The 25,640-nt window shown below is 39.8% G+C and overlaps 1 protein-coding gene across 4 annotated transcripts in view; it reads right to left on the reverse strand.

Annotated features, from left to right (window-relative positions):
- The window catches only part of NOL4 (nucleolar protein 4), a 190,299-nt gene that overhangs the window by 122,813 nt on the left and 41,846 nt on the right, over positions 1–25,640 (reverse strand). For all 4 annotated transcript variants that reach the window (XM_048286256.1, XM_048286255.1, XM_048286257.1 and 1 more), the window contains exons 3-5: positions 21,700–21,811; positions 21,077–21,189; positions 16,361–16,493 (exon numbers count right to left, since the gene is read on the reverse strand). In XM_048286256.1, coding sequence (XP_048142213.1) covers positions 16,361–16,493; positions 21,077–21,189; positions 21,700–21,811 — 358 coding nt within the window. The remainder of the gene's footprint in view (positions 1–16,360; positions 16,494–21,076; positions 21,190–21,699; positions 21,812–25,640) is intronic.

The following is a 25,640-nucleotide window of genomic DNA, read 5'->3' on the forward strand; positions in this document are numbered from 1 at the left end:
CCAGCTTTAAATTATTCAACTCACTCTACAATTTTGGGACCTTTCATGATCCTGCTACCTTATTGGCTGCCCAGACAGGCATGGCAGGAAAAAAAAATTCCACCTGAAATGATCCAGAAATCTCCTTTATTTTTGGACAGAGGCCTTATAAGTTGGAGTGTATATGTTCTCACCTTGATTAGTGCAACCACAGAAATAAAGGGTGGGTTGAGTTGGAACAGACATTGAGAGCAGTCTAGTTTCAACACCCTGCATAAGCACGAACACCTTCAACTAGACCAGGTTGCTCAAATCGCCATCCAACCTGGCCCTGAACAAGGATGGGGCATTCACAACTTTTCTGGACACCCTACTCCAGTGCTTCACTGCCTTCATCATAAAAAAGAGTCTTCCTTATGTCCAATCTAAAACCTATCCTCTTCCTGTTTAAAACTATTATCCCTTGTCCTGTCACTGTAGGCCCTGGAAAAAAGTCTCCCTTTCTCTTTCCTACATGCCACCTTTATATATTGAAAGGCTCCATTAAGATCTTTCCAGAGGCTTTTCTTCTCCAGGATGAACAATCCCAGCTCTCTCAGCCTGTCCTCATAGAAGAGTTGTTCCATCCCTCTGACAATTCTTGTGGCCCTCCTCTGGACCAGTTCTAACAAGCACTTGTCTTTCTTGTACTGAGGATCCTGGAGCTGCACACAGCACTCCAGTTGGATTGTCACACAAGTCTTCTCCACTCAGTCTCTGACCTGCCCTACAAAGCACCACTGCAAATGGCTCTGAGAGGAAGCCCCTAAGATTCCCTGGTCCTGTAACAGAAGAACACTTTGAGGGATGGATAGAGCTTCACTATGGATTCATATTTATTTTTACATGAATGTATGTGTATACACACACACACACATATATATATGGAACCTACTTATACAAGAGACAGCCATCCAAATTTATTTTTGTTGTTGCATCCCTGGAGGAAGAATGTGCTGTTGAACTGTTTTAGCTACTGCTGTCCCTCAGACATAACCTGTAATATTCTGATAGGAACTACAGATACTGACATCTGCTGTTTTCCACTGCTGCCTCTCCTGAATAGGAAAAAACAAGCTGGTATAGATGGCACACACCTTGTGATATGTTTGAAACACATTCAAACAAAACCTTTTCCATGCACACCAAAACAAGAAAGCAAGACATTTAACCACAAGAAAGTGTTCTTCAAGTACGTAAACAACAAGCAGAAACAGAAGAAAAATACTGGCCCTCTGTTAAACAGGAAAGGTGAATTAGTCACCAGTGATGCTGAAAGGACCGAGGTTCTCAAGATTTTCTTCACTTCTGTCTTTATCCACACTTTTGGGCCTGGCCTTGGGAACAAAAATCCAGGTTGATGTAAACACAGTCCCACGCACAGTAAAGGAAGATTTGGTGTGTGAACTATTACAGGAGATTGGCCCCTAAAATCAATGGGCTGACAATATCCACCCAAGGGCGTTGTTAGGAGAACTGACTGACATTATTGTGAGGCCACTCTCCATAATCTTTGAGAAGCCTTGGAGATCCAGGATGTCTCAGGAGACCGGCAGAAGACTAATTCCACTCCCACCTACAAGAAGGTCTTAAAGGAGTACTCAGGAAATTATAGGCTCATCAGTCTTACTTCAGTCCGTAGGAATGTTATGGAACAAATCCTCCTAGGGGTTATCTTAAGTCAGATGAAGCACAAGATTAGGAAAAGCCAGTACAGGTTCACCAAGGGCACATTGTACGTGACAAACTTGATCACTTTCTACAACAAAGTAACCTGTTCACTTGATGTGGGGTGAGGTGGACACTGTCTACCTGGCTTTCTCCAATGCTTTTGGCATGGTTTCCCACAGCCTCCTTCTGGAGAAAGTGATGTGTTATGATCCAGACATGTGATCAGTGCGGTGGGTGGGGATCTGGCTGACAGGCTGCACCCAGAGGGTGGTGGTGAACAGCTCCTTTTCAAACTGGAACCTGACAGAAGTGGGTCCTCCAGGGATCCGTGTGGGGCCCAACGCTGTTTAATATCATCACAAACTATTTGGAAGATGGGATCAAGTGTACACTGACAAAGTTTGCCAATACCAAACTGAGTAGGGAAGTGGGCATTTCAGAAGGGAACGCCAGACTGCAGGAAGACCGGGATAGGTTAGAAGAGTGAGCTAACAAGAACCTTATCAAGTTGAACAAAGACAAATGTACGGTCTTGCACTTGGGAAAATATAATCCAGAAGTGCAACATATTATGGGATCTACCCAGGGATTAGAGACCAGTTTTGTAGAAAAGGAGCTGAGGGTCCTAGTGCACAGCAACCTCAATATGAGTGAGCACTGTGCTGCTGCAGCAAAGGTGTCAACAAGAGCGTCACCAGCAGATATACACTCTCAGTGCCTGCCAGACTGCGCCAGGAATACTGTGTGCAGTTTTGGCGCCTGCTATACAAAGAAAGGTGTGGAAAGGCTGGAGAAGGTACAGAGAAGGGTCACAAAGATGATCAGATTACTGTGAAGCCTGCTGTGTGAGGAAAGGCTAAAAGAACCGTGTTTGTTCAGTTTTGAGAAAAGAAGGGTTAGGGTAGATCTTGATGCCATGTTCCACTATTTAAAGGGTGGCTACAAAGATAAGGACTCTCTTTTTTACAAGGAGTCACATGGAAAAGATGAGGGGTAACGGGTACAAGCTACTTCTGGGGAGATACTGATTAGATACACGAGGAAAATTTTTCACAATGAGAACAATCAGCTATTGAAATAATTAAGATGCAGCTGGACAGGGTCCTGGGCCACGTTGTATAGACCATGCTTTTGCCAAGTAAGGTTAGACTAGATGATCCGTGAAGTCCCCTTCCAACCTGATATTCCGTGATTTTACAGTTCTATAAGCTCTGCTTTATTGCCTCAGAGATTCGTGAGTATTGGAATGTATACTGCTTTGGTTGGATTTAGCCTTCACAAAATTGCCTCTTTAAAAATTTGGGCCGATGGTATTTCTGAGCTCTCAGAGACCATCTCTAATTAGAGTACAGGAAAATGCATGCTTAAAAACAGGTTCCCATGCCATCAAGCTCTACCTCTCTTCAGTGATCTGTTCACTTTATTTAGAAATAGACATCTATATAAAGATACATATGTATATTTGTGATAGGAGAAATATAGATTTATAAATATGGGTATAAAACCTACTAATAGAGAATCTATTCATAGTAATAAATACATCTGTGTAAACTTGAATTAGATTCGTATTTGTTTCATATTGTGTTACAAAATACAAAACTGGGCCAACATAAAACTCAATGCTAACTTTATTTTAAATAAATGCTGATGGAAAAATAACCTTGGCAAGTTCAATCTCAGCTACTCCCTACACAGCCTTCCTAATCCTTTACTCTCTGGATTTTTCTTCAGAACTGATTTCTGTTCACATCTGTGTGTACAGACAGGGAGAAGCAAGTGGAAATGCATCCAGCACATACTCACATAGGAAAGCAGAATAAGTAAAATTTTCCTGCCTTGAGGGGTGCTGAAGGGGGACAGTTTTCACTCTGAGCAGGAATAATGGAGGAGTCCAGAGGGTGGTTTCTCCTCATTTTTTCATTCAGGTTCAAAGTGTAGCTAACTGCAGTAATCCCAAGAAGTGGTCAAATAGCATGGGAGACTAGATTTCCAAAACAGAAATATCTTTAAAGAAACTCCTTATTATTAAGAGAAATTCACTCTGCAAGGCAGAAAGAGCTTAAAAACCAAAGAGTTATTTCTCTTCTATCTGCATACACATTAAAAGAACCACAGATACTGGTACTGCTAGCATCTTCTCTCTCCCTCATATGTGTGTACTGGATGATCACTTAGGCCTGGGACCTTTCTGGCCAGTCTCCCATGCCCAGGCATTAGCCAGATCACAAGCAACACAGGGTCCTACAACATATTTCAGTTAAGAAGCAGAGAGCCATTACAGCATGCTCGACTGGGACATGCCAGATTTGGGACATCCCTGTTGTCCTTCTCCCAGGAACCATATTGCAGAATCCTTTTCTACTCACAGAGGCTCACATCAAGCATCTACAAAAAACAACAGATGCACTAGAAGGCCTCAAAGCTAGCCTAAAGAAAAGCCATAAATTGAACAGAAGTGCCATGCAGACTATTGACTTGCATCTGGGACAGGACAATCCTGGTTGTGTGTACAGACTGGGGAATGAGATGCTGGAAAACAGGGTGCAAAAAGGGACCTGGGGGTCCTGGTCAATGGCAAATTGAACATGAGTCAGCAGTGCCCTGGCAGCCAGGAGGGCCGGCCCTGTCCTGGGGGGCATCAGGCACAGCATCGGCAGCTGGACAAGGGAGGGGATTGTCCTGCTCTGCTCTGCACTGGGACAGCCTCATGTAGAATATTGTGTGCAGTTTTGGGCACCACAATATTAAAAAGACATTAAATCATTAAAGCACATTCAAAGGAGGTCCACGAGGATGGTGAAGGGCCTTGAGGGGAAGCCATATGAGGAGTGGGTGAGGTCACTTGGTCTGTTCAGCCTGGAGGAGACTGAGCGGAGACCTTGTGAGGGAAAGCAGAGGGGCAGGTACTGATCTCTTCACTCTTGTGACCAGTGATAGGACCCAAGGGATGGCATGAAGGTGAGTTGGAGGGATTTAGTTTGCATATCAGGAAAAAGATTCTTCAACTCAGAGGGTGTTTGGGCACTGGAAGAGGCTCCCCAGGGAAATGGTCACAGCACCAAGCCTGACAGAGAAGCATTTGGACAATGCTCTCAGGCACATGGTGTGACTCTTGAGGCGTCTTGCGCAGGGCCAGGAGTTGGACCCAATGATCCTGATGGGTCCCTTCCAACTCAGCTCAGTCTATGATTCTATGATTCTATGAACTAGACTACACAAAACCAGGCATTACACTGGAAGGGGTTTTAAGAAACAGAAAGGACAAATAGGCTACCACTACCCATCCAAGTAAATTATCTGGGCAGTAGAAGCTCTTCTCAAAAAACCCCGTTCTTCTGCATGGCCATGATAGCATCAGAGCTGCCTGTAAAAGGCTAGAAGTGTACACAATTTCCTAGGTGGTGAAAAATTGTTTCTCAGAAAAATGATAGTTTTACCATGTCCACCCTTTCCTTTGAAAAGCAGCAGTTAAGAAAGCTTCTACTGAAATCAACACTTTACAACGCCAACTGAGACAATTAAGTTCAAGGATCACCATGGAACACTCCTTCTTAAATGATTGTGAAAAACTTGGCCAGGCTGCTGTTTCACTCTTTGAAATCTTTGAAATCTACCTGTGCCACTTGCCTTTTAGTACTGTCACCACAGTTCCTCAACTCCTAGAGCAAGCAATCATTTTAGGCCCCATTTTTTCCAGGGGGTGAATAGAAGCCCACTGCTGAATAGCTGATTCAGAGAAAAGAAAAATATTTGTCCCTGCTAAGAGGCTTTACAACATCCATGCCTTTAATTAAAGTAGGGCATATTTGCAGAAGATATAATAATATGAACAACTGCAAGTCTGTGACTGCAGTCTTACAGGAGTAACCAGGGATTATAGCCTGTTGCAGGAATCTAAGAGGAACAGTTCCTAGAGAGCACACGTAACTAGTAGAGAACAGCAGAAATGTAGCAGAAAGAAGAAATGAAGATACAGGAACAGACAGAGCTTGGCTAACTTGAGGAATTAAAGCTTATCATCACTGCATAAATTGCACTGATGTTTTAATTAAAGATACAGTAGCAGTTTCAGTGCCCACATTAACTACTTCAGGATTCATTCAGCTACAGAGAATCTATTACGTAAACCTTGTCTCCACTGGAGTTCACAGAAATTCTCATGATTGATTTCAGTAAGATTTGCATTGCATCCATGTATTTTGGAGATGGATAAAATGTCTAAAAACCAAGTCACTAAAAGTCAAAGTTCTTTCAAACCTTTGATACAAATACAGTCCTTGAACAGTTACCTCAGAGGGATATCTTTTAAAAGTTACCGATTGTTTTTAAACAGACAGAAATCCTAGAAGATGTATGTATGTATGTATGCAGACCTGTAAACTATTCAAAGACTAAGAATTATAGCTTCTTTATACACTGCAAGGAGTCCTTTTTAAAAGTGATTTGAAAGCATTAGTTGCTTCCATTTACTTTCTAGCTCTCTAGACCACCCTGCTGCTCTCACTATTTGTACCACTTCCTTTTGCAGAGGACTTATTTCTTCCATTCCAAGTAATTTACATTAAGAGTTCCCACATCACGTAGCTCTGTCTTGCTATTGTCTCTTTGACAGGTTGCAGCATCAGCTCCCTTCAGAAAATCATCCACAAGACACTTAAATAGTGTGACATAACAAACTCACTGTATGTCTTTGCCAATTAAGTCATTAAAATTTTATTATACTTCATTTTTTGGTTCTTCTTGGAACAGTAACTTTGTGTAACTGAAATGTCATCTCTCTATTTTGTTTTTACAGAGGAAAAAAAAAACCTATTCCCAGTTTGTATCTCCTAATTTCTTTTCCTATCCAATTAGTAATAGCAATTATCACTTCTAAGATTAGAGTAGTTTGTTGATACCATGGTTTTGTTACAGTTTCTCATAGCAAAAAATCAAATTTTCTAATCAATTATTGCCCCAAAGTATCTATTACTATTGCCTTATTTAAAAGCTGCTAGTGAATCACATTCTTTTTTTCTGGTTTATGATCTTATTTAAATCTCCTTGCCAAGGTGTATGCTTATGTGAAATTCAAATTTCAGAGTACAAAAAGCTAAGCATAGAGGTTTGAACTCCACCTTCCAGTCAGAAGGAATTACTAATTTTACAGAAGTTTAACAGTCTATAGTAGGGATCTTGGATGGTTATTAACAAGGATCACTCTGCCTTCTGCTTAGGGAACTCTACCCAGTAAAGCACACAGGATATCAGAACAGCTAGAAGTTCAGTAGAAGCATCACTACTCCTCCAGAGATGCATTAAACTGACTCCTTGATTTACATCATGAAAAAGGCAGCTTGTAAAAACATTGAAGTTAAATTGAAGTACTGAGGAAAGACTTTCAACACAAAGATGCAACTATCCCCATAAGCAGGAACTTCAGTAGAGTCTGATCTCAAGGCAATCTTTCTGCTGGAAAGCCACATTCTAGCTGCAAGGCTGGCATCCTGACGGGTTGTTATCTGATGGAAGTGGAGAAAAGCTTCTTGGAGCTAACTTAAGGCATCAATTTCTCTTCAGTTCTGTGCACCTAAGTCTCAAAGTTGTATGTTACATAAATTTAGCTTTTATCTTAATTTATTCTATTAGTAATGCCAGCACTTACAGCTGAGGTTCTGAATTGGTTTCTCAGCATCACACATAGTAGAGCCAACAAAGGCAATTACATAGTGTGCTCCTCCACATCTTTTGCCAGAGTGGGTCTGAGTAGCTACTGAAGTCTGTCAGTCTGTCTGTCAGTCTGGAAGGCTGCTCCTGCAGTGGTCAGAACTGGTCAGTGTCCATCTGGCATGCAGCAATGGAGAGACTGCCTGAGCCTCACACACCTCCCAGCAGGCTGTTAACCAGTCACCAAGTGCTAAATAAACTTGTAAAATGAGTCAGGCTGTATTCTAATCTGTGTTGATGCGAAATTTAATTGTTCTTGTATCTTTTTCTCTCCAGTCAGCCTGCAAACCAGCTCCTCTGTGTTTCTCACAATAACCAGGCTATCAGTGTTCATGAATACTTGGAGGACACCACTGGAGTTCAACCTATCCTGAAACTTTCAGGATGATTGCATCATTTTTTCCATCCTGTTATTAAGAAGTGCCAGAGATGGCACATCCCTCTGCTTCAGGATAACAAATACAGTGATTATCTGGCAACATTAAACCAATTATTTGAAAACACCTCTTCACAAATCTCAGGAAAATATATATAACCCCTTCCTTTTTGTTTTAATATTACAAAAGACTATACCACTGAAAAAGTACTCATCTTTTCTTGTAATCAAACTATTTGCATTTGGTTAAAAAAATTACTACTAATTTTAAACATTCAGCATTACAAATATTTTATCAAACAAGAAATGCTTCAAAGAAATTTCCATTAAAAATATCTTTTGCAAGACAGCCCAATGTCTCCAGGGCATTTCCTGCTCAGAAAAAAAATAAATTAACAGCTTCCTTAATTAAAATATAACACAGTGAAGAATCAATGGCTAAATATAATTTTCTTTAAAGGACATCCTTTTAAATTCCTTTTCCTGAAAAAAATGCTCTATTATATTATTCTGTAGTATATGTAATAGGAAAAAAAAAGGGGAGTCAATGCCTAGCATGCATTTTAACAGTAACTATTAAAAAAACCCTCCACCTGTACTATAAGGAAGTAGACAAATTAAATCAAACAATCTGTGCACATAGCCTCTGCTAAAGTCAATTGGTACATTTGACAGGATAAAATGGATAAAGTGCCTTTACTGGAAAGCAAAACTTAATCTCTGTAGCAGAATGCCCCTCCTTTTTTTTTTTAATGTTAAAGAGAAATAGGAGAGAACAGCCTGAGATACGCTAAGGGAAGAAAACAAAGAATATCGACCAAAACCAAGCAACACTTTCAGAAATCCAGCTAAGCTTAGTTACAAGGACTTGCACACTGAGATCAAAAGCAGACTCCCTTCAGTACCTGCATAAGGAAGAGACAGCTTGGTTGGTCAGTATGATTGCCAAAGTGAAATACATATTGTTACAGGACCTGTACACCACTAATACAACTGTTCTGAAGATGCAAAAGGACACAGGTCTGCAGCTAGCCCTTTACACAGGGGTAGGCTTCACTTACCACTAGATTGCTGATGTAAAAATGAGTGGCTGTGAATAGAGTGAATGGTCTTGCAAGCATTTTACTTGTGAAAAGATAATTCTAATTTCTCAGCTATTATTGGCTGCAAGTATTCCCTGATGTAATTATGGAGTAATAGCTGAGAACCTGATTGTAACCAACAGTTAGTAGTTTGTTGCTAACAAGGCAAACATGACAAACAATTTTGAGGCAATTATTGTCATTACAAGCCACACTCAATTGTTCAAGGCAAGCGTAATAGAAAGTGACAGTTGTGCAGCTGGGAGAGTGGTGCAGGAAACGAGATTATTCTCTGGTTGCAACAGACCACTCAGACTCTAGCAGAGAGTCTGCTCAATGCATAATTCATGTTTAATAATATTTTAGTCTCTAAAGAAAATTACAGTATAAGATAAGAAACAAACAGATATCAGAAAAAGAACACAAGTTATTATAAGGTGGAATAAGACACACAGAAGTAACATGGAGCAGGGGGGAGATATTCAGTATAGCAAACTCACAAGATGCTTGCAAGTAACAAATGTAAATACAGTAACTCTCCATATTAAAAGAGTCAGTTATAAAAGCAATCCATTTGCTATGCTTCAGTGAGATGGGTGCTCATGTCCAAATCCCAGGTTGTGACCACTGTGTGATTAGGTAGGTCCAGGAGGAAGGACGGAGAGCTCTCCACTGAGAAACACTGATGATTAATTCTGAACAAATTTGAATTGTGTGTGGAGTCAAAGGAAGATTTTCCTCTCTCGTACAATAGAAGCGCCTCATGTATCAGCTCAGTATTCTGATGACAATGCACACAGCAGCTGCCTCGTCAGCAGCCAGTCCATTAAAATACTTGATTTGCTGAAAACTCCACCCAGCTCTCCTTAACAATGTTAAGGGCTGAAAGTTTCTGATGCAGCTGCAGCAGCACTTCAAGCTGTCGCCCAGGCTCAGTAGAATTCATTGTCAGTGACACTGTAGCACTGCTTAAATGTCATTACAGCGTCACTCATAGTGCCTTTTGGACCAATAAGGTATCATTTCTAAAGAAGCCATTAAAACACCACTGAAACTAGATTTCAAAAACTCTCTGACTTTCTGGTCATGTTTCACCATTTTCCTCCCTTTCTTAAATCACAGAATCATAGAACGTTTTGGCTGGAAGGGACCTTAAAGATCATCTAGTTGCACCTCCCTGGCATAGGCAGGGACACCTTCCACTACAATGCGTTGGTTTATGCAAAAAAAAAATCCATCAAACCAAACCTGATGCGCTAAATCGCTCCAGGTGTAGCTCCACTGAAGCAAAATAGCGTCACATGCCAGTTTCTCAGGTATGCTTTGCCTCTGCTTAGGTGAGGATGATACTGATTTTCTCACACAGAGCAACATGTTATAGCTAACTCCCTCTCTAAAGAAACCTCTGTGATTTTGACGTCTGTGGCACACTTCAGTGCAGCCCATAGACTTACTCAGGAACATATATGTGTGACTGCAATGTCTTTTGCTTTATTAAGTAAGAAAGCTGGTGCTTGCAAAAGGTGGCAGATCAGCAACTGCAGAGACAGGAGACCTTTGCTTCTGTATGTCACATCTGTACTCCTTTTTGACTGCCATGAGACAGGCAGGTATCTTAGATTTTCACTTTCAGAAAAATAGTATTTATTGTTGCACTCTTAGTCATAGGAAGTGAGATTATTGCCCAAAATGTTGCAAATTTCAGTGGCTTGAACAAGACTGGAAGATCTGAATATATCATAAAATTCTCAGAGTGCCTGGTCCTAGCTCAAATGTAATTTTAAATGGTCTGCCATTTCACCTAAGAAAAAAAAATAGTAATGATTTTTCTATCCTCATTATAAGCTAACATTCTTAATCAGCCCAAACCCTCACTATTAAGCAAAAATTACCCTTTTCTTCAGCGTAAAATGCTTATTAACTTTGCATGTCCAATGTCTTGTATAAAGTAAAAGCATTATAAACAACTTTAACAGCGTTATAGATTTGTTGATATGGATCTACAAATTGCAAATAAAACCAGTCAAGTCACAAAAAGTCCCTAAAATGAAAATGCTTTCTAAAAGTATATGAGGTTGCATCTAGGAAAACTGGCAGATTGCTTTTTATTTTATTTTTAATATTTTTACTAAGGCTTTGTGACTCCATGTGGTAATTTCAGTCTATCCCATATACCACAGAAACGTCAGGCGCTTTGTTTTGAAGACTAAGGAAGTAAAGGTATTTAGTAAGAGACATCTAAACTCTGCAAACAGTTTGGCAAACCTTTAGTGGGCCTTTACTGAAGTCAAGTGGACTTAGACCTCATACAAGGGCATTTGTAGAACCTTTCAGTGCTTGAACAGAAATTAAAAGCACAATACATCTTGATGTAAATTGATTTTATGAATTAAAGTAAAATAACATTTCCACTGAAAATTCTTAATTACCAGCAAAAAGGTTGCCATGGACTTAATGCTGGGAATCATCTGCTCTCATGTTGGCTTTGCTACCATTCACTTTACTCAAGATCAAGAGCAGGGCCAGTCCATAGTCAACAGCAGAGACAATTTACTCCATTATACTCTTTCACCAATCTGTCTTCACTTTGGCCTGCAGTTGGTGCTTGGACTCATATATCTTGAACTTAAATTGCTTTGAGAAGAAAGAAAAGTCAAAGTTTTAAGACAGGGAGTCCAGGTTTCATTGGAATAAAGACAAAAGCAGAAAGAAGTACAGTAGTACAACCAAGTTCAGAATGAGAAGGTAGATTAAACTCTTGTCTTGGACTTAGCTCAGAGAGAAAAATCAACAGCAAGTCTGCACTCTTGCATAGACAGTCAGTTTTGACAACTTAATTAGCTAATGTTACTTATTTCAGGTGAAGCCGTTGTGTAGAGATTATAGCTTTGATGCAGAAAACAGGTATTTAGATGACTGACTCCAATACTTGCATCTGTCACAAACACCAGATGAGTGAAAGGAATAGCTAATGTTAACACCCAGGTTTCCTACATCTATATTGTGTAAAATGTGGCACTTTGAACATGCCAAGGAAAGAGAACTGGAACCATCCAAGTGATTACAAACTACTTGAAGACATAATCCTCCATTGCATTACAGTATTATTGATCAATTTTCTATAAATTGGAAAAAATACAACCAGGAAAAGCTTATTAATCTCTACATCTAAATTGATAGCACAACCCCCATTAAAGGTTGACTTCTGATGTATTTTGTCATAGCTATCTCCTATAAGCTCCTACAAATCTCCACACAGTGCCTGTGAGAGGCAGTTGTATATAAATATGTATAAACACGTAGCAGTTATTTTCCAAAATCTAGATTGAAGAGAACATGGTCCCTCCACCCAAATCCAGACTAATCACTGATATGTTTCTGTATACCTCAGTAGAGTGAGAAATACTGAAAATAAATCAATCCTGCATCTTTCATTGAGTTACAGTCAAATAGTCTCATCCCTGACTTTTACTAGTTAGCTCACATAGTAAAAAAACAAACAAACAAGAAAAAATTCAGTGCCAAATTCATACTTAATTCTCCTCACTTCTAGGGTTGTACATGTTCTTAATTTCCTCTAATCAGAGCATCCCCTTACATACCTCATGTCTTGGTAACTAATGAACTACCACAGTGAAGAGAGAAACACACCCACCTGTTCTGCACAGGGCTCCAGCTAACAGGCAAGGGCAACGAAAGTCCCATTTTCACTCAGGGTAGAAGCTGTTGCTGCTCCTTTGAAGACCTATCTAGAGGTCAGTTTTCACTACAAAAATCTTTTTTTTTTTAACAGGTTGAACCACTAACTTAAAAAACAAAAAAGCTCCTTTATTTCCAACTCAGTTCACAAACCTTGCCTGCTGTCTGTGGTCTGACACAGGCAAAAGGGTTTGATCCAGCAACATCAGAGTCCCGAGAGCATTATTAAGAGAAAGGAGAATTAAAGACAGCTCTCAAGTGGGAGCTTGGCCTGAAGAAGAGTTGTACACCGGGCTCACTCCAAAGAACCAGCTTAGGACACAGAACTGTGTCATGTCTAGGGAAGCAAAAAAATAGGAACAAGCAAGAGGCAAGCAAAAGAGAAAGGAACATATCTGCAGCTTGCAGCTCTGTTATCCAGCTGGCTGCTAGAGAAAACACCTCGGAGGCACTGGTAAGCAGAGAACCATACCCCATTCCCAGCTGGGGAATGGACCAATTGCAAATTAGGGCTGCTTTCGTTTTCTAACTCCGAAGGGAAGACCCGCAGCCCTTTTCCAACTCCTACCCCATCATTGCAACAGCCCTGCAGGTGCTCAGGATGCTATTTTCAGCCATTCACCAGCAGGTGTGACTCAAGACCCTGTTATTTAAAGGCGTACTAAGGCTAATTTAAGTGGGAATTGTCTTTAGTAGTACTGCAGCCATGTACCATTTGCCAACCCTCCACGCTTTTCATTACCTCCTTAATTCCCAGTACCCTTTCCACCTAATAAGCTTAATACAAGTATTACAAAGCCTCAGCCCACTTGCAGAGCCCAGGACTTTTGTGCAGTACCAGCACCCATTTACTCTGAGCAAATATGCACCTTCTGTCTCTGCGCCCTTCCTCAGCATTTTTCTCACCTACTATGGCATTTCTGGGTGACGAAGTCTATTGCTTTCAACTGATACTGTGAGTTTCTCTCATACTTGCCTTTATCCTATTTAGGTTCAAGCAACCTAACCATGAGAAACAGGACACAGTATTGGGCTGGAAGACATCGAGAAACCTCAGGTCAAATTTTCTAGTATGAGCATTACAGAGCGTAATGGACTCCCAAAGACAAATGCCTGTCTAAATAGGATGCAAGTATAGCCCCAAGGGATGAAGTTATGAAAGCATCTTATTTATTTTACATAAACAGTGTCAGCATTCTGATGCCCTGATAAACTGAAGTGGAAGAGCAGCCTCCATCTATCCCTCAGTAGCATGGCCCAGCTCACTATTATATTCCTCTAGGGTACACAGACAGTTTATATTCTCATACCAAACCAATTGAAATCCATAACAAAAAAAAACCAGGGGATGTCCCAAAATATTCACATCCTACCTCACATGGAAAACCAGGGAAGTAAAGTGATTAAACACATCACCTTTAGGTACACTGGAGCTGTCCTTAACCCACCCCAGGCAGCAATTTTCCTAATGATTCCCATTAGCAAATTATCCTACCAAAGAGGGCATGCTTTGGGCAGCAGAAGACCTGTGCTATCCCATTCCACCCCAGACACCAGTTCCAACTGCATGTGCACAGGCAACCTTATGCAACAGGAAGTTTTCACCTGCCAGGATGCAGCAAACACACTTCAGATGAGGGAAATGCCAAGTGTCTTTATCTATAGGCTGAATGTGGTGGCTGACATAAACTTTCATAGACATACAGAATTGAGGAAAGGGAGCAAGAATCGCTTTAGACACACAGATTCAGGCTTTGGTGATGATTTTGGTGTGCGTGTGCTATAATTAAGGATTAAATTTGTAAAATTTTACAATGCAGCCTGTGACAGCAAAAGGGATTGTACTGCTAAGTTCCTTAAGTTCCCTTTTATTTGCCCTCCTTCCTGTTCCAACTTCCTTTCCTCTACCTCTCATATTCTTTATTTTCTTCCAATCTTTTTTTTCCCTGCCCTCTCCTATCATTCTTCTTCCCCCCCACACTTCTCTCATGTCTTTCTGCTCCTCCTTCAGCCTCTTCTCCCTCATCTGAAACAGCAGTATTGCTATAACTAGCCACACTTAGGTTTGCTACCTGACAGCAGCCAGCAAAGGAAAACCATGAAGCAGGAAGAGAGCTGCTATTTCAAATCTCTCTATCAGCAGATGCTTTAGCCAGAAGATGCAGCAAAAAATAGGATTGCCTTAGGAAGGTGAGCAAGTACCATCTGGGAGGAAGGGAAGGAAAGCGTAGAGATTTAAAACTGTACTGTAAGATCACACACCTGAAGTTCAAAGAGCACAGTGGATTTATTTCCCATACATTTGAAATAGAAAGTGACAGATTTGCAGCACTTTATCATTCATACTTAGGTTCTAATATGATTAGATGTGGCACATGAATCTGGTTGCAGCAGGTGTAAAGATATGTATGACAGGCATTTCTTCACAGGTTACTGTACTGAGCTATAATTTTTATTTCAGACATATGCATGCATACAATTATTATTAAGAAACTATATATGTGAAACTTCTACAGCATAGGATTGCACTGAAAGCCAGATACATTAAAAAATGGCACCTTCCTAAGTATCCCTGAAACCTCCAAGTTAGCAGTATTACTATAATATATTATCCCTGGGAAAAGTCAAACTTCAACAGGAAAGTGAACTAACTTTTCATACATCATGTGCATCAGAACTGCTGCTTTAGCAAACATATGTAGACAGAAATTAAGTTAAAAGTTGAAAAAAATCTGTGATAGCTTGAGGACACTCAGACAAAAGGCAGTTGTGTTTAGAATCTGACCTAGCAAATTATCACAGACATCATACTCCTTTATTTGTCTGGAGAGCAACTCAGCTGAAGATCCAACCCATCACCAGATCCTATCAGCCACTATGCACCACACCCATTCTCACCTAAATATTTTACCAGCTAGCAAATTACCATGATGCATGAAGTGCAAAGCATCCAGGTTAGCCATCAAATCAAATATTTAGTGTTCAAGAGAAACATAAGAAGCACTTCTGATTTGGCACACATGATCAGAAAATTCCCAAGTAGCAAGTAAGGAATTCCAATGTGTTGTCTCTAATAGCAATAGAATAGACCTGCACTTTGGGTGTTGTGCATTCATGTGCCACTCATGAGCCACTGTCACAGTCTGTAGTAGACAGGCTATTTGTGAGCTTCATAATCCAGAAGAAAGCTCATTCCAAACCAGGCTCATTTAACTTGCTATATAACAAGGGCTGAAACTTCATTTATGCACCTGCAATGCAAAGTAAAACTTTCATCTCTGACCAAAAAGTAGCTTTGTGCTGTAAACGAGAAACAATTAACATTCAAATGGACAATGCTGCTCGCTGTTTTCTCATCTTTTGCCTCTATTTCCCTAAAGGAATTTGTTGTTTTCATCCTTTCTTCTGAATATGACATCCCAGTTCCTATCTCTCAAATAACCAGCTTCTGTGACACTCCCTCCTTGTAAAAACAACTTTCTCAGCTTTCTGGGTTGCCTCAGAAAGGTTTGAGTTTCATTTCCTTTATGCCTGTGCATGGTCATACTACAGATATATATATAGAAACAGTAAGATAATACTACTTAACATACAGTGGTCTAAGCACTCATCTGTTGCCTAAGCAACAAATAAATTAACATGCAAAAAAACTCCAAACTTCTTCTTCTTCATGCTGAGATATAGGGAACATGTATTTCAAATTACCTAATGAAACACACTATGAAGAAAAGCAAATTCTAAATGAAAGCACAGAATGGGAAAAAAGACAAGGCAATGCCACATTTTCTGTACAAAATGAGAGCCTTACCATCCTGCTGGCCCTGGAGGTTCTGAGGACTTTGCATTCTCTCCTCCAGATTTGAGCTGAGGTCGGAGTTCACAGCTGACATTCTAGTTGAGTCACTCATATCAAACTCATCACTTTCTATAGAACTTTCATCCTGCAAATAGAAAGAGACATGTCAGAAGACATGGTAAACTGTTCACATTATATGTGCAGTTCATCCTCTTCCCATTTGTTCCACTTGCATCTGGCGTGGAGTGTAATCATACTAAATATTTGTGTATTCAAGAAAACAAGCAGAGCACATCAAGGAGAGGAAGGAAAATACAGCATTTATGTGGTATGATAATCTGACAAATATAATTTGTTCAGCTATGAGGATACTACATAGAAGCTCCATAGTCTTTTCCAGAAAAGGATTGGTAACTAGAGACCCCACACCAAGTCCTTGTTATTCAAATTTGGCTGAGGAGACCTCCCTATATTCCCTGCCTGAATCCTTTACCTTTCCCACATGGAAGTCAGTAACCCTGTGAATGACCACTGTCCTGGTTTGGACTGGGATAGTTAATTTTCTACTTAGTAGCTGGTACAGTGCTGTGTTTGGATTTAGTATGAGAATAATGTTAATAACACACTGATGTTTTGGTTGTTGCTAAGCAGTGCTTACTCTAAATCAAGGACTTTTCAGGTTCCCATGCTCCGCCAGCAAGCAGGTGCACAAGAAGCCAGGAGGGAGCACTGCCAGGACAGCTGACCTGAACTGCCCAAAGGGATATTTGGAGCTCCACACCATGGAGCATCATTCCCACTGTATAAATTGGGAGGAGTTGGCCAGAGGGGGCCAGCTGCTGCTGGGAGACAGGCTTTCAGTGGGTGGTGAGGAATCTTATCTGGCATCATACATGTTTTTTGGGTTTTATTCCTCCTTCTCTCTCTCTCTCCTTTCATTACGATTAGTAGTAGCAGTAGTAGTATATTTTACTTTGTTTAAATTATTAAACTGTTCTTATCTCAACCCCTGGGTTTTCACATTTTTCTGATTTTCTCCCCCATCCCACCAGAGCAGGGAGAGGAGTGAGCAAGCCACTACATGGTACTTAGTTGCTGGCTGGGGTTAAACCACAAAAACTCACAGGAATATATTTCCAAATGGCATCTTGACCTTGTGAGAATGCACGATCAAATTTCCTTGGCATGATGTCACACTTACACTATGTTTAAAGAAGCATCTATGAAAATTAGAAAGCTTATAAAAGTTCTGAGCATGGTCATGACAGTCAGTGGCAAATAAAAGTAATATAATCACAGAAGTATCACTGTAAATTTATTCTACATTACACGTCTTTAATATGATTTATCCATCAAGTCCAATTAAAGAGCATTTAATGAGGGATGATAAAAAGGGAAAAAAGTAAAAATCCTAATCATTATCCTGATTTGTAAAAGTTAAACAGTTTTGGACCTAGTTCAGAAAATATTCAGATGCATGTTTGACTTCAGTTTCTTCTGTCCCACTGAAGTTCACACATCCACTCATGGATTAGAAATTAAGTATCCACAAGTCTTGCTCTGTAAATGGCTGAGGCAATGTACAAACCTAAGGCAATATATTTTCAGTGACAACTTTTCTGAGGTGGTTACTCCTGTTAAGAAGAAAAGTGCTTTAAAGAACTTAGGGAAAAATATGGCAAATAATTTTGTATGCCCTGAAGATGTTTGAAATACTTTTCCAAATAATTTTTTGTTACTTTTTTTTATCAAAACAGGATAAGACAGGATTCTGACTATTTTGCTGGGTTGCTCACCAAAAGCGGCCTAGAAAAATAGCAACCTTTAGAATATGATTTACTGTGTACTTGTTGTCAAGTGGATTCTACAGATATAAATATAGCTGCTTGCTTCTTTCTGAGTGCTAGACCCTTAAATGTGTTCCTCCCTTGAGTCTCAGAAATGTTTCCAGTTTGTATGGACATTTCTCTCATTTTCAGAAAGCAAGGTCCCTGCAGTAGTGACTCAAGTTAAATTAGGATGAAGTACTGCAAATGCCATTCAGGAGCAAGAGTGGGACAACACACAAAGTGAGGCTGTTCTGTACTGCCACAGCAGGACAATGACACATAAGGAAATAAACATATCTTGTTCTCAGGGATTTGTAAAAAAATAAATGGAAAAGTGAGGGCTTCTCTAACAGGCACCTGTCTGTCTTGCCTTACATAAGGTAGGAGCACCCCAGTTACAGAAGCCACAAACACCCAAACACTGCCCTCACAGATGAACCGTGGTGCCCACCAGCCTCCCGCCCCAGACAGACAGGGCCAGGGCACATGCCAGATGGTTCTGAGGTTTAGGGAAAATGCACTCTGCTTGTTCAAACAGAAAGATAAGAAAACAAACTCCCCCAGACCTTCTGGATTGCTGTGTCTCTGTTAAAATGCAGGGGTATTTCTCATTGGATCCTGCAGGAGCCAGCAAGCAGCAGCTTACCTATTTCAGTTCTGAGGTTAGGCAATTTGATGGGCTCACAGAAAGGGAGCTCTGGCTGACACTTGTATAGTTATAAAACAACACACATAGGCAGCCTCTGTTTGCCTACAGCATTGCAGAATACCTCCACCTCACTTCCCAAACTCTGTAAACATCTATCTGAATCTGCATGGACACACGGGCATGGGAGCAAAAACTGAGAACCACTGGCATCTTTAAAGCAGCTGCAGCACAGCTCTAAGTTCCCACATAGTGGGGAGTTCTCCCTTTAGATGAAGCCTGTTTCCCTCTCATCAATGGTCTCAGCTTAAGAATGTCGAATTGAGGATGAGAGAATTAGGAGGCTTTCAATCATTGTGCTAGCTAGCGGTGGGATCCAAGTTTACTCCTGTCACAATTCCACACCCTTCCCCAGAAAGAATACAGATATGATTGATTGAATCTTTCCTACAAACCCAAGGCTGTTTTTTAAGTGCATGAAATAGTTTGAACCAGAAAGCTTGCTATTTTGTACTACAACATTTTCACTGTCATTTTGTTCTAAGGGCAACAAATGTACAGCCCGGGGGGAAAAGAAAACCTTGGCAAAACTCTGCTTTGAGGAAAGACATGACGATTATCTTGAGAACTTTCCTTGTGCCCACTCTGCCCTGGAAAAGTCATTATTACTAAAATATACAAAAAATTATTTTAATAAATCCAGAACTTTCCTTTTGCCCACTCTATGCTAAAAAAGTTATTATTACTAAAACATATAAAAAATTACTTTCATAAGTCCACTGCTGCAGGCATTTCATACACAGTAACAACAGAGCTGCAAAACTGAGCTGGACAGGAAAATACCAAGCAATGTTAAGTCCTGCTGCCTCCATATCATTGCCACTGGCTTGTCTAGATGAAAAAGTGGTTTAACAAAAATTTCAGTCATCAGACCAGAAAGACTACACCAAAACATTCAGGCTACAGAAGCTCTGAGGCATGTGGTTCTGATCCAGCACGAGTGCTTGACCCTGTTGTGGAAGTAGTAATTCTCAAAGGGAAAAGGTGTAGAAACCAAGGAGTCCTTTAATTGCTAAAGCTACTGCAGAATAAAGCCTCTTCTCTGCTGCTGCTTGAAACCCTGCTTCCAGGTCACTGAAATAATCAGGAGACTCAACAGGAAGAAAAGATGACCAGGCTGTATATATGCATGAAGAACTTTGAGTTTGGGATCTCTCCCTATACCCTCTGCAATTAAAAGAAAAAAAAAAAGGCCAAACTGAAACAAGGATCCTGGTATTTGTAGAAGAGTGATGAAATCCCCATTCTAGGGAGTGTTGAATAATTCCTATTAGCCCATATCTATTTATTGGGAAAACAAATCTGGTTGACTCTGCACAAGTCAGAAATCAGTCAGGGTCTTGACATAATCCAGCTGCTAAGGTTGTTTTTGAAGGCTTTCTTTATTAAAAAATATCTTGTAGTTGGATGGAAAGATACAGAATGCAGAACTGATTTTTGGCTGGCACATAGCTGAGCTTCTATTTGGCAGCTTAAATGGTAAATGAAAAAACTTCCAGCAAAAGGAGGTTACTACAAACAATTCGGTATGTGCCTGTCAATTTATGAAGCACTTCTTAAGATCTGAGAAAACTCTAAATAAATCAGAGAAAGCAAACAATCTTTGAGAAGAAATAAATACAATTCAACCCAAATTCTCTATGAAGAAGCTTGATTCTCAGTCTACTTCTCTTCCTTTTCTTCTGCCTTTTTATTCAAAATTTCAAAAGCAACTCCTACTCTTACTTTTAAGCTTTTTGCCTTAAAGATTTCAACTGATGTTGCCAGGACTTTCATCTCTGTCAGTAAATTGTGATGCATCATGGTTGCTAACCTTGAGAACACCATGGCATTCATTTCAGCTTTTGATTGTACTGGTTTCTGGAAGTAGACAATGGAAGTCACTGCTGGGCACAGAACTAAGTCTTGATGTGCTGGCCCCACCCCCCTTTCCACTGGTCCAGTGAAAGAGCACCTTCAGGCAATTCAAAGTACAGCTCACTACCCCCAGTCATAGAAGGGCCATAAGTAATGATATTGTCTCTCAATCTGCTGCTTGAAAACAACCCTGCCTCAGCTTCAGACTGACTGTTTTAGCAACAAAATTATGAAGATGGGATCAACAATCATCTTCAGTTTCCTAGCTACCTCAAAGACAAGTACAAAATAACACAGGAGAACAGAAAACCAAACTTAAAAGTTTTCAGGTTTTACCTCATCTTGCTGTGAGTTTAGTAGCTGCAGCTTCATGTGTTTCATATAAGCCATAGTAATGGGCATGTTGTAATCAATCATACTGGTCACCAAAGTTGGAGGTTTTCCATTATCTGCAAAAAAATAGTTATTTTGCATTATATGTTAACTGTGGAGTCTGTGTCAGCCTACTCTGCAGTCGAAGTCAGACTGTTATGTCATTTAGCTCCAACTTCTGCATTTTCAATCGCTTGTAGGCTGTAAAAATGGAAGTCTCCCAAAGAAAAAGGAAAACCAAGTTCAAACCCTGAAAACTGATGAGTTCTTCTTCCCTAAATGACTAGAGCCCATATACCCTATCTATTCCTTATGCTTAAGCTCCCATACAAACATTTCCATAGCAAAATAAATTATTTCCTCCAGATAAAATCATCTTTCTATTGAGGGTGCAGATGGTATTATACTCCACCCTTAAGTGAAAGCAGAAGATTCACTACCTTCCAGCTTAAGTAAATGAGGTGATCTGACTTGCTGAACTGTTACAGTCTACCAAATTTATATGAACTCTCACCTAAGCTAGGAAAATAAAAATGGGTATTAGAAATAAAATTACTTTACATCCCACTATTTGACACTAAAACTACCTTTATGATCCGCTCCATCTGGGTTTAAATGCATTCTTTTCTGGCACTCTGAGCAGCTCATTAGAAATCGTGTCACCGCTTCTCTCGGTAGGAAGGCATAGGTCTCTGAAATCTGAAATTAATAACAAAATGTGTTATTATGTAAGCTGATTGAGCATGATTTAACAGACCTGATCATCACATTTCCAAATAAGGCACATTATCTTTTAATGCCAGGAAGCACAATGAAAGCATGTTCTGCATACTATGTAGGATTTCAAGAAACATCTCTCCAATCTGCCTACTTATCATCTAATGGCTACTAGCAGTTGTTACTGAACAAAATTCCACTTATATCAAAAGTGGGGTTGTCTTCTGCTTGCAATTCATTTCAAATTCCTTTCAGCAAAAAGACTCATACATAACAACTATCCCACTGTGGAATGGTATCAAAAAAATTTGAAGAGAGACCTTTTTTAATAGCCAATGCCAAAAAAAGAAAGCGCTTGTCTTATGTGTTCTATGTCTTTTTGTTGTAAAAATACATAGACAGATACAGGACTTGATGTATTAGCAGCAATGAAGGTTGCCTTACTATTTTAAATTTGTACTTGAATGTTTTGTGAAAATATTCTTCAAAATCTTGTGGTTTTATACTTTGGAGTACCTACATTATTTTTACTAATAGTTAAAGAATTTGTGAACCAGTTGATTTTAAAGACTCTGCAATATCTTGAAACAACAGATTTTAATTGCTTCTTCATTTCAGCAATGCCATTGTTTCTAACCACATACTCACAAGCAGGCACCAGACGGATTTTTTTCTCTTTTGAAAGGGGAGAAGATGAAGCAGTTATTGCTGGTTTTAAAGATTGCATTTCCCCCACCCCAAAGGATGCCTCTGTCTTTATAGACACTTTGCCTTGCTGAAAAGGACCTGGAGGCTGGTGCCAAGCTGAAAATAAGCTAACGGCGTACTCTCTGATCACAGACAAACTACAGCTCATACTTTACATTGCCAGCAGATCAAGAAAAATTATTATCCCTCTCTACCCAGTGCTGGTAGGAAAGCAGCTGGAATAATGTGCTCAGGTTTCCTCTCACAGTTCAAAGTTCCCCTCCACACTTTAGGAAGGCAGCTTAGAAGCAGGAGATGTCTGTGAGCCAGGCCATCATAGCAGCTGGAACCTGAAGGAAAGGTTGAGGGAGATAGATTTGTTTCGGGTAGATTGAGGCCAAGAAAGATCTAATTGTAGCCCACCACTCCCTGAAAGGGAGTTTAAAAACTAGAGAAAAACACTTTATAGTGCATACCCAGAGACAACAACAGTGGTGTCTTGGGACATTCAAACCAGGCATCAGCAGAAACTGTTACACTCCGGTGCACTGGAGCAGCTTTATTAGATGGCTGGATATTTGATGAAAATATCCAAACTTGGATGTTTTCAAGACAATAAAAGGCAAACCCATGGCTTTTCTGTGATTCCTTATACACTTTGATGCATATACACTGAACAGTGCAAGTGTTACAATGAATCTCTAGTCTTTTTTTTCCCAACTACGGTGGCTATCTTCCTGTGGAGGTAATCCTTAAAGAAAGACCAAGTCCCAGCAAGAGAGATTATGAGAGTGAGTTGTTAATCTGCATGTACTCCCCCACTGTAAAACCTACAGCAGGATTTGATTTCCTATCAAGCACTATGCTGAGATGCAAGTCTCAGTAGGAAGTGAAGAAGAACGGAGATGTTGTGTATGAAAGTGTGGCTACAGGAAGGACAAAATAACTTTTTTTAACCGGATGTAAATGGGATTACATACTGTCCAAATCACTTCTGCACCTCACAAGGGTGCTAAGAGGAGGAGGAATGGTCAGTTTTAACTCTCTTATACTCTTCCACTTGGCTCGTCACCTACTTAATATATGCTGAATCTTACATTTCCTAAAACTCCATGAACCAAATTTATCAGCAGCAGTATTTTTGAAAAGAGGTGGGCTTTAAATTAGTGTTTGTTGATGTGATGTGTCAAATCAATACATAGAAATGATGCATTATAAAGCGGGAATGCAAAATATACCATCATGTTTATAACATTGGGTTTTGTTTTTTCTTATATAACAGAAATCTTATGGGGGGAGAAGAGAATTAGTATAAAATCAAGTATTGTTCTGTGAGGAAAATTGGCAAAGCTTTTTTCTGGGCCTGAAACAATTTTTCTGAAAATTAAGGCACTAAATAAAGCCACTTTTGAATGGGAGATCCTACCAAAAATACATTTTTAGATTATTTTTTCCCGGTTTTCATACCCACAGAACAGATGCTTATTTACCTTTCTAATCATGAAAACACTGGTTATGCTCATGCTTTATGGAAACTAAAGAAAGAACCTAAAATCAGCTAGAAATTAGCATTGAAAAAATTGGAAAGTGCATATAGGCAGCAACCTCTCTCTTATAACATTTAACATGTTTAGCACTTCATTGAAATTAATGGAGCTTACCCATGGATTCATTAGTCACCTGCATTTAATAGGAACGCTCCATTTATTCTAATCAAGCATCTCTGTCAAAATTCCAGTTCTGCTCAAACAAGATGAAATCCCTCCATGGACAGAAAGTGAGATAAGGCCCAGGTTTGACGGGTATGCTCCACTGACTATAAGGGAACTGGGTTTTATAACTAAATTTGTCCACAGAGCAGATGCTCGTGTCTCCAACCTCCCACTGCAACACAGTTTTAAGGATGCCCTTCCCTAAATAACTCCAGATTTCACCAACTTCTTCCCCTGTTTATTTAATAATTTGAATCAATCACTGGCATTCCTAGACTTCAGCCTGTATAAATTGGCATAACACAACAGGAATCACATTAAAAGAGATACATAAGGAGCATAACCCACAGCAGTCCTCATTCTTGTTGCCTAAATATACAGAAAAGAAAGCTCTCTCCAACTTTCACTGCCAGAAAGCTTATGAATTGCCTCTCCCCAACCCCACAATTTCACGCCCCCAACAGTACAGACTCTAGTTTGCCATTCATATCTACTTTATAAGATGCAGATAGCCACTTGCTCGCTCTGGCCAAGCTCTGAACCAGCTGTAGCCGAGAAATGCTCAAGTAAATTAGCACAAGGCTGAACACGAAATCCTGTATTTCAGCTCTCAGTAGAGCTTACCAGGTTGTGCACGAGACTGGACTGAGGTAGTTCATGGAGCTGGCTTGCATTTGAGTGTTTCAGAGCACAGTGTGGAGGCCTATGACACCTTCTAAGCAGCTATACAGAAATACCTGAGTGGTCTGATTTCATCAGGAAAAATTATTTCTGTCCTTCATTCTATCCAAAAGAAAGCAGTAATGACTCAGTCCTTGCTGATGCTGTTTCCTCTCACTGCCTTCAGTGGCCCAGGTCCTAGCCCTCTTCTCAAGGCTATTAGCCAACAAAATATATGGCCAGACCTTCTTTCTCAGTGATGTGTTGTAAAAGAAGAATACTGGTTGTAAAAAAAGAATACTGGTTTATTGTAAATCCACACCAAATTTTTTTTTTAAAAAATGCATACACTTCTATATTTTAAGAAAAAATAAAACCAGAAAAATGAAGTTGGGGATATTGCATTATTTACATACTTTATTATTTACCGACAAATCAGACTGGCATCTTTTTGGTATGACTTACAGGAAACTTCTCATGCACATGCCCATTCCAATCAAAGATCAGTGAGTGCTGATTTACCATATTGATAAAATTACTTGGATTGACTTAAAAAAAAATTTAAAATATACTTTTCTCAAATATGAAGCTCTAGAAGTATCCTTATGGGATTCCTTACTCTTACTAGTGTTTTTACTGCACATTAGTATATCTTCTGCTGCTTGTAGAGATATGTTTCCTCATAACTGGATGTATTCTGTATCATGGAGAAATCAGAAAATAAGAAGATTCTAGCAGGTTTGTGTTTAGAT

This window comes from Corvus hawaiiensis, chromosome 26, assembly GCF_020740725.1.
Source record: "Corvus hawaiiensis isolate bCorHaw1 chromosome 26, bCorHaw1.pri.cur, whole genome shotgun sequence".
In the NCBI taxonomy this organism is placed as follows: Eukaryota; Metazoa; Chordata; class Aves; order Passeriformes; family Corvidae; genus Corvus; species Corvus hawaiiensis.